Source organism: Haliotis rufescens, unplaced genomic scaffold (assembly GCF_023055435.1).
Source record: "Haliotis rufescens isolate VD_foot unplaced genomic scaffold, xgHalRufe1.0.p SCAF_17, whole genome shotgun sequence".
NCBI lineage: Eukaryota > Metazoa > Mollusca > Gastropoda > Lepetellida > Haliotidae > Haliotis > Haliotis rufescens.
This window is the reverse complement of record NW_025963857.1, coordinates 16,196,073-16,206,538: the sequence shown is the minus strand read 5'-3', so window position 1 is coordinate 16,206,538 and position 10,466 is coordinate 16,196,073. Positions and strand designations below refer to the sequence as shown.

General features: G+C 43.8%; 1 protein-coding gene across 1 annotated transcript; it reads right to left on the bottom strand.

Moving 5' to 3' along the window:
- Positions 1-3,858: 3,858 nt before the first annotated feature.
- LOC124138028 (crystal protein-like) lies at positions 3,859-9,459 on the bottom strand. The gene is made up of 5 exons (XM_046504537.2): positions 9,117-9,459; positions 8,245-8,365; positions 6,996-7,185; positions 6,501-6,631; positions 3,859-5,203 (listed from the first exon to the last, which is right to left on the bottom strand). The coding sequence occupies exons 1-5, from the start codon at positions 9,272-9,274 to the stop codon at positions 4,190-4,192; spliced, it is 1,614 nt and encodes a 537-aa protein (XP_046360493.2). The 5' UTR covers positions 9,275-9,459; the 3' UTR covers positions 3,859-4,189.
- Between the last annotated feature and the right edge of the window lie 1,007 nt (positions 9,460-10,466).

The window sequence follows — 10,466 nt, the reverse complement described above, 5'->3', positions numbered from 1 at the left end:
AACATGGCAAATATGCAGACATCGCCTTTTGAAATGTCACGCTTGCATCTCTGGTACCAAGTTGTCCGACTCCCCATTGTTCTCGGTACCTTAGGTTTGGTACCTCCCAATCTGCTGACTGACATTGGGTGAGTGCCCGGGTTTGCTACCCGGAATACAGCCTTTCAGATGGCTGCAGTGTTGGGGGGTCTTCACATTCTCCGAAAAGTTCTGCGTGGGTACGACATGGCAGCGCTACCTGGGAGAGTTCCCATCGGATGTCTGGGCTGCGTGTAGAGGGGGCAAGGGCCCTGAACTGATGATGAACCTAACCAGCCTGACTGTGCCAGGATTACCCAAACCCTCTTTGCTGCGCTTTTTATTTTGTATCAGTTTTGTAATTTGTAAGTTTGTATCAACATACATGCGTGCGGTCAGGTAAACACCATTCACTATAGTCGTTTAGCTGTAACACACGGCTTCAACTATGCATGGACATCACTAAAGAAATGCATTATGCAATAATATTCATCGAAGGGCCATCGCAGATTTTTGCTATGGCAACAACGGCGGTCACTTTCCAAAATGTGCTTGTTATTGTACAGGTACTCATGTTCTAGACCACCTTCATTCCTGTGGCTCACCCGACATTTTCAAGGATGAGGAATGCAGTGGTACTATTCACACAAACTAGCAACTACATAACAACTTATTACTAGCATTCAAGTAATTACATTGTAGTGAAATCATCAAAATATATACACGTTTTAGGATTGTGACATGTGAGAAAACAACGCAGTACGTTTTTATTGTTCATTCATAACACTTGGTAGTTAGTTTATGTGAGCACATAGTTAACTAGACCATGTTGTATCTTCGGTATTGCATATTCCAGTGTTTTTTAATGTGTTAGTGGTGAGAACAAGTCTACCACATGTACAATACTTCCTCAACATTTTAATAATAATAAGAATAAAAGTTTATTTATTTATTTATTTATTTATTTATTTATTTATTTATTTATTTATTTATTTATTTATTTATTTATTTATTTATTTATTTATTTATTTATTTATTTATTTATTTATTTATTTATTTATTTATTTATTTATTTATTTATTTATTTATTTATTTATTTATTTATTTATTTATTTATTTATTTGAATCACCAATAATTTCCTACATCACTAGTTAGTTGTGTTCAGTGCCGTGACACTGACTGTAAACGACTGGAAAGCGAATGTGCAGAGACAAAATTATGTCTAAGAAGCGGCAAGTTCACTATTATAATCCGTCATCTTCCTAAAATGTATGGGCGAATTGTGCCTTTGGTGATACAAGCACGAGCTTTAGTACACTTTCAGAGCATGCCCTTAGGAAGAAGTTTAGCTTTAGGACCATCGCAGGTTTGTCCTCTGGCAACAATTTTCCAAAATGGCCGCCAACGGTTGTTATTTTACCAGTAGCTCAAAGGACCTTAAGGCCTGCGGCTCATCCTACATTGTCGCGGATGAGCAATGCAGTGGTACAACACTCCAGCAACTACACAACAACATATATCTTGCATTTGGGGAAATAAATATTCGTGAAGTTTTACACATTTTTTTGTGAATTACGGAGTCGGCCATTGATATGTGTGCAGACATCATATGTTAATGTGTCTACATCTGTTTCGTTGCACATACATCAGGCTGAACATCGGAATGATGACACAGTGATAATTCATGTTGACAGCACAGTTCGCGGGACTTGCACACATCTAGCAACAGCACCTGATCTGCAAGTAAATGTGTATGCTTTCGGCTGACCTTGACTGGCATGATGCAGTTAGCTGTGCACGCCCATGCGACCGACCGTGCAGGTAACATACTTTCGTGGTAGTTTCAGCTCACATTCAGGTGTAAACGACCAGAAGAATGGGGGTGAGGGGTGAGGGTGAGGGTGATGGGGGTGGGGGTGGGTGGGTGAGAGAGAGGGGGGGGGGGGGGGGGGGGGGGGGGGGGGGGGGTGTCACACACATTTGACTGTGGCCCGGATTGTGGTGGATGAATTAACGAAATACATGCGACTGCGGGAAGTATGCTACGAGTAAAATTATTGTTTATTAGTGACTGACATGTTCCCTAATCATAAATCCCTATTTATAACCCTCTCTCATTCTAAACACATTAGGGGCCACAGTCGTCTGAGGAGCCGCGATTCGCTGTGCAGAGTTGCGTTCCTTGGACACGCCAGAAACCTATGATTGTGGGTACGAATCCCGATTCGCCCCAATTATGTTTCTAGGTTTGTCAGCACCATACCCGTGGTCCCGGGTTTCATCGAAGTGGTAAACGTCGGAGACCTGCATCACTTCGGGCTTTCCTCCCACATTAAGCTGACACGCCATGATATAACTGGAATACTATTAAAAGCGGCGTTAAACCCAACTCACTCACTTACTCTAAACACATTAATTTGAAGATACAAGCCGTTTACTTGTCTCCCGCTGAGATCTGAGTAACCTATTGTTATATGACGTCATTACATTACAGAGTGACCTCATTTAGTTTATTTGGTTCAAATTGTCATTGTTAACTGACCAGTCACTGGGGTCAGATGAAGCGGGGCATCACTTGGATACAATGTCACAATGCCTTTTAAACTGAAGTTAAACTTCAATTTTTGGAGACTTCATAACTTCTTTTATGATGGGTAATTTATTCTCGCTGGCAGACCATGTTTGGGAGAAGGATTCATTGTTGAAACATAATAAATGAGAGCATAAATTCCTCGACTACTTGGCTCTATAAAACGATCTCATTTTTGTGCTACAAGAATACATGTAACTTCAGTGCTTTGAAGACATTTATCTAATGCATGTTCAACTCCACCAATCTGTCAATATCGATCATGGCACGAGTGAGTGAGTGAGTGAGTGAGTGAGTGAGTGAGTGAGTGAGTGAGTGAGTGAGTGAGTGAGGGAGCGAGCGAGCGAGCGAGCGAGCGAGCGTGCGTGCGTGAGTGAGCGATCGAGCGAGCGAGCGTGCGTGCGTGCGTGCGTGCGTGCGTGCGTGAGTGAGTGAGGTTTTACGCCGCTTTTAGCAATATTCCAGCAATATCACGGCGGGGGACACCAGAAATGGGCTTTACACATTGTACCCATGTCGGGAATCGAACCCGGGTCTTCGTCGTGACGAGCGAACGCTTTAACCACTAGGCTACCCGACCGCCCCTCATGGCACGACATTTGTGTATTTGGATAACATGTTCAACTTGAAATCATTTACAAGATTTCTAAATCTTTATCTGTATGGTTTGAGGCACATTTTTTGTATACTGCATACAGCTGTTTGCCATGCGTGACTATTACGACTATTTTCATCAAATCCAAGGTGGTCTGGGCATTGAGTAGGTGTTAAAAATTCGTACATTAGGAAAACGACCGCCATTGTTACCAAAGGAAAAATCTGCGATGGCGCTACAGCTAAAATTCTTCTCAAGGGCATGCTCTGACAGTGCGCCAAAGCTCGTACTACTATCATCAAAGGCACAATTCCCACGTGTATTTTACGTAGTTGCCGGACTATATATACCAAAAGGATCAGAAGAATTATTTAACATCAAGAATAGGAGAATTTCAAATCATGAACGCTGGAGGGACGACATTGCAAGAACTATAATTGCAATGTTTATTGTTATTTAGTTAATACTGAAATAAGCTTATATTACGAGTCTTTTACGACTAACAAAACGTATACTACTGCAACAACAAACAAACAAAAACATGAACGTTAAAGATCGATGGCAGGAGACCTTAATAGAATCAAATTTCTAACCGTTTTCACTATCCTATAGAGGTACTGTTACCACTACTGAAGATTACAAAAAACACTGAAATTATATGTTTTAATTGTTTATGTGAGGATTAGCTCGTCAACAGCGGCTCTTATGCAACACATATCTGAAAGCTACGCAGTTCCAGTTGTAATAGTTTTGACCCGCCCTATAACTAAACATATTAATTATCATGCATTGGAAATAAAAAAGATATTAACTGTAAGTATACATGTGTCGTAGAAATTGTATAAGAATTCATGCAAGTATTTGAAAATATGAGCTTAAATGCTTAAGGGGAATACATAATTGCCATTAAAACGCATAGGGTTTTATCATACACAAGTAACTCTTATGATAAATATTGTTCCCATGGAATTCAAATCACAATACATTAATTATCATATCCAACTTCGTCCCAGAAGTCACAGTAAGGACCGTTATAGTTCGGATCTACGAACGACTTCGGTGTCTGGAAATGTTGATAGGGCCAGTGCAGCTGCTGGATCTCTGCATCATAACGAGGCCAAGCCGGGACGGCCTTGACCTTGTCTCTAGAGCCGGGCAATCCCTGTGGGTCCCCTGTCTTGGCAAAGTTTGACCAGTAGCTGATGACCAGATCACTAAGGGCCAATTCGTCGGGTGTGTATTTGAACCCTCCCCGACCAGCCGACTGGAACACGAACGGAACTTCCGACCCATGGCAAACGTGACCTTGACAGAAGGTCATGTTCCCCCAGCCAGGGAAGGAGAACGCGTGGTCGTAGACGTAGAGCCATACGTCGCGCACGCCGTATTCCAGCATCTTCCTTGTCACGTGGCGGGAGGCACAACCGAAGATGAAATCGGTAGCAACAACGGCCAAATTGTTCCTCTGATCCTGAGGTTCATCTGGTGGGTATTCGTACATGATATCTACACCATGGTTAGGATGAGTGGCAAGAATAGCGGCAGTGTAGATAACAGTATCTATGGGCTTATCCCACGCGCTGTAGATGTACAGACGGGTCTCCTCGGACGTCGTGCCAATCATGACAGGTTTCTTCTGAAACAGTCCCTTGTCCATGGCTGTGACGGGTTCTGCCTTGACAGTGACCCCGTCCACCCAGGGGCCCCAGGGTTCGAACTCCTCGAGGTATCTCAGTGAAGAGAGCTTACTTCTGCTGATGAACTGAGCCTGAGCTATATCCACCGAGTTCTTCTGTCTGAGGCAATTGATGTCTCTGGCTGTACAGTTTAACGGGCTGGCAAGATGGGCTCCTAGGATCAGTGCCTCGGCGTGGGTTTTGTACGGGATGGAGAATGGGGAACTCTCAATGATAGCGTTGCGGAACAAGGCGCTGCTTTCTTCTGAGGCCAGATGGATCACAGCTGACTGAGCTCCAGCACTTTGGCCGAACAAGGTCACCTGTGAAATACAGACGTTGTCTTATTAGAGACGTCTTCTTCATGTCTTGTTTGATTATTGTTTAAAGGGCAAGTTCACACGGAAATGAACCTATTTTTCTTGTACTTTTTCCACGTTAAAAGTGTTAACATAGAAGTGTCATAGACAAAAATATAAAAAATATCACAATTAATTAACATATTTTTCGCATTAAAACGATTTATATTTTTCACATTTACCAAGTGTTCTATTTCCACAACAAAAACACCATGGCTTATGCCCCTTGCAATTTGACGTCATTGGTGCCAATTGATAAACATTATGACGTCATCATGCTTTGTTAGAGCCGCTTCACGTGGTGTAGGTCCAGGTGTGTGATTCTAGCGTCTCAGATGCCAGCCAGCATAGTGTTATGCTGAGTCACCACTGCGCCGGAGTGTGTCGTAGGCCATGTTGTTTTACCGCAAACTGGTACTTGATATCTTTTGCGTTGAGAATAGACAGGGACCCAGTTGAATTGGCACCAATTACGTCATAATCTAAGGGGGATAACTCAGGCCTGTTTAGCTCGAAAAACGAAGGCCTCATAACGGCATATCATTTTCACACTATTGTGAGCTTCCTACGTTCACTGTGAAAAAAATGAGTGTATATTTTCAAACACAGATACTAATTAATTCTAAAATTGCGTTTTGTTTAGAAAAAGAAAGAAAGTGATTTTTGCGTGTACACTTCCCCTTTAACGCTCTAGTCAGAAATATTTACAGCTACATGGCAGAGTGTTGTACATAACCGAGTCTGGACCCACGCAAATTACTAATTGATGTCTTGGGCAACGTCCCATGCAGTAGAAGTACGATGAAATGCTATCATAAGAGTCACCGAGTCACCCAATCCATTGAGTTGCCTCTTACGACAAGCATAGGGTGCTCTCCACTGCTATGTATTACTGGGCCATCACAACGTCAAATTCCACGAGATGCTTCTTTTCGTTTGGTTCATTATTGAATTAGTTCGTACAGCTTCTCAAACTCGCATATCAGTCATATGAGCCTATTAACAAAGACTCGAACTAAGTCTTAGCTGATAGGAGTGAGTGAGTGAGTGAGTATGGTTTTACGCCGCTTTTAGCAATATTCCAGCAATATCACGGCGGGGGACACCAGAAATGGGCTTCACACATTGTGCCCATGTCGGGAATCGAACCCGGGTCTTCGGCGCGACGAGCGAACGCTTTAACCACTAGGCTACCCGACCGCCCCTTAGCTGATATGAAGGCGCACAGAATGGTTAATGAGTACATGTCGTCAGTGCTCACTCTGCTTGAGTCACCTCCAAACGCCTTGATGTTCTCGCTGACCCACTTCAGGGCCAGTCTCTGATCCAGGATCCCGTAGTTCCCGACAGCATCTCCATCCTCAGTTCCAGTTACCAAGAAACCAAGAGCACCTGCAATTAGAAGCATTGTCATATTATTCCGGGGAAATGTGTCTTAAATAAAGCCTATCTTACATCAGGTGGTCAAGTAGCCTTGCGGTTAAAGCGTTTGCTCGTCACGTCGAAGACCCGGGTTCGATTCCCGACAAGGGTACAGCGTTTGAAGCCCATTTCTGGTGCCCCCCGCCGTGATTTTGATGGAATATTGCCATATTCGGCGTAAAACCATACTTACTCACACGTCACACCTAGTTCAATCTCACACATGTGCGAAGATAATAATTGGTGTCCCGCGACCTGAGAAAACTGGAATACAAATTAAAGTGTTGTAAAGCCCCTCCTTACTCACTCACTCACTCAAAAATCAAAGCATCACCTAGCCTGTAGTCCACGTTGACGACAATGACGTTTCCCTTCTGACTGAGAACACTGCCGTCGTACAACAGGCCACCGCCACTCATGTGGACGAAGTTGCCGCCGTGAATGTAGACCATGACGGCGAGGGAAGAGGTGATGTTGGTGCCGAGAGGGGCCCAAATGTTCAGGTACAGGCAGTCTTCAGACACCTAAAACATGGAACAGAATCAACAGGACCCAATTTGTGTCCATGTAGGTGAGCTACATGACCTATTTTGAACTGGATCTAGATGTGAGCCTGGTCCTGTGGGTCGTAAGGAAGTATATGTGTGTAGTGTATGCTTCTTTGACTGTATCTATACGTGGATATATTGTCAGGCTATAATATGTATACTCACCGCCAAGAGAAACGCGAACCGCAGAAACATTTAGAGAGGTATGTACCTGTTTCCAATGTGTACTACTTAATGACACACACCACTCTAATATTTCTTGAATATGAGTAATTCTTTATATATTAACGGACATGTATGGTATTCGCGTTTCTTTTGTCGGTGAGTATATATACGGTTGACTTGATAAGCTGCTGGTGTCAGGTGGACCTGATGCAGGAGAACACAACCAGAGGGGAAAATCATACTTTACACTGAAATTTCTATCAAAATTATATTCAGTCACTCGCAATTAACAGGGCATCTTCCCAAGGCAAGGGAGCTAACGGACTATAAAAGTCCAGTTTCCACCCTTGCTGAACTAGGCTGGTATTATGGAGTCTATGCATAGTCCAATCAAAATCGCGCAACGAAATCGAAATCCGGTAAACTCTCGTACAGATTTCGGTCGATTGCAGGATTTGCAAAGCATGTGCACCGCCAACTCGTTGTCAACAGATATTTTCCAAATCTTTCCATGTTTTAATCAAGGTGCTGACGCGATTTTATGCACTTCGCGATGTAAGACCAGTTTTATCACAATATAGATCTTGATTATCGATCAGATGGTCTTGAATGGGTCCCGCCATTTTTTTTGAAGCAAATGCAAGTCATACAAAAGGTGGAATCTGATTGGTCCATAGGAGAGGCTTAGATGGGACATAACTCGTAATAGCCACTGGTGGCGCTACGATCGAGCCCAGGAATTCCAACCTAGTAGATAGGCAAGGGTGGAAACTGGCTTTTTAAAGTCAGTTAACTCTCATGCCTCGGGAAGATGTTACCAGGGTATATAAACTTAATTTTAAATCATTTCTAAATGCTCCCGGTACTTACATGCGTCGGGCACACTAGCGGTGGATTGAAGTTCTCGCATTTGTATTGGGGACATCCAGGTTTTATGTTCGTAGCACTGTATACAGAAGACCATTGTGCTGGGTCCCTCGGGGGCGTCCACCTGTAGGAGGACGGTCGTGGATGAGTGGAGACTTAGGGAGCAGGGAATTCGGGGGTGTACACACCGATTATTATTGGCAAATGTGTGAGTCCAACCCAAATTTAAGGGAATACAACATTTAAGGAAATAGATCGGTGTTTTATTCTTGGCGCTTGAGCACACTAAATATACTCTGCATCCAGCGGCGACCCGCTTACGAATAGGACAACTTCACTCTTTTGCGGTTCGGAAGAGGAGACGAAATTTTGTTTGTTTGTTGCTTAACGCCGCACTCAGCAATATTCCGGCTATATGACGGCGGTCTGTTAATAATACAAGTCTAGACCAGACAATCCAGTGATTGACATCATGAACACCGATCTATACAATTGGGGTATGATGATATATTTCAAACAGGTCAGCGAGCTTGACCACCCTATCCCGTTAGTCGCCTTTTACAAGTATGTGTTCGCCAAGACCCGGATCTTAAAGGGTGGGATCTGGTTGTCGTACCCCCACTGCGTGTAATGCTGCTCAATACCAGCCGCTTGTTTGTATGTCTTTGTATGCAAATGTTTGTTGAAATGAGGATGAGGCTCTCATCGTTTGGGAAAGGCCTGGTGCACTTTGAATACAAAACATCTGGCTCATATCTCGGACTACAATATGCGCGTGTAAGCCAAAAATTAGTCTATTAATTGTTGTTGTACTGTTATTGTCGCAATTTTGTTATTGTCTGAAACTGGAAGCAAATGTTTGATTGTTGTCAAACCTGAGTGCGCCGACTGGAGGCTGGGCGTAGGGGACCCCGTAGTAAGCGTAGTTGGTGCTCGTCTCGACTCCCTCTAGTTTACCAAATTTGGTATCAACGACGGGAGCGGAGCCCGACAGATGAAGAAGACACACACAGAGAACGACAAGATGCAGCATCCTGACACACCGCGCAAACACTCACACACAATCACACCCACATTTCATATATGCCTGTAAACGGGGACGCGTAAAGAGTGGTGATAGGTGTCGTGACCTCGACCAAGCCAAAGGGTCGATAAGAAGGTCGAGGTTCTATGAGAAACGAGGTTGCTGATACCTTATCACTAGGACTTTCGCTCTGTGTTGATAATAAGTGTTCGAACGTGGGGTAACTATGATAGTGAGTGAGTGTTGTTTTACGCCGCTTTTAGCAATATTCCAGCAATATCACGACGGGGGACACCAGAAATTGGCTTCCAACATTGTACCCATGTCGGGAATCGAACCCGGGTCTTCGGCGTGACGAGTGCACGTTTTAAGCTTAGGCTACCCGACCGCCCCTATCTATGATAGATTGAGCTGAGTAACTGCTAAATCCGTGATCTACATTTTCTCCAGGAATCAGGTCGACCTCAAGGGAATTTCACCCTCCCACGCAAAATGAAAGACGACGTTCGCACAAAACTTGAACCGATGAGATACAGCTTTCGAGAATCAATATTCTGACGCTTTACAGAGCTCATTTGTTGGCTGATGTTCAGCGTTAAAGCTGATATGTCTTGGCACGTTGAGGCAAGGAGGCAGCAGCGATGCTGGAGTCCATACAACCAGTAATAAGATTATCGATTTACTTGAAACTTACAACTTCGTGTAGGAGTGCGCGTAATTAAACCTACGATGTGAACATGGGATACGTTCTAATATACGGTTGTATATATTATTGCCGAGACTAGATGAGCGTTCGTGTTAGATGTGTGTGATGTGCAAGTGTGGTGCCACGTGGGTGGTGGTGGTGATGGTGATGGTGATGATGGCAGCTCTACTATATCTGACAACTACTTCTCTGCATCTGACGTCTACGCCAACTGTATCATTTCATCTAACGACATCGATACTGCATCTTTCGACTAATTCTTTGCATCTGACATCTACTTCACTCATGTGATGACTGCTAGCAACTTCATCTGACAACGACGCCAATTCATCTGATGTCCTATCTTATGACTGCGCCACTTTACCTGACAACAACTTCACTGCATCTGATGACATCGCCACTTCATCTGACGTCCACGCCACTGTGTCAGACGACGACCCCACCGAGTCCAGCGACTACGACACTACATCTGACGTCCATACCACTGTGTTAGAC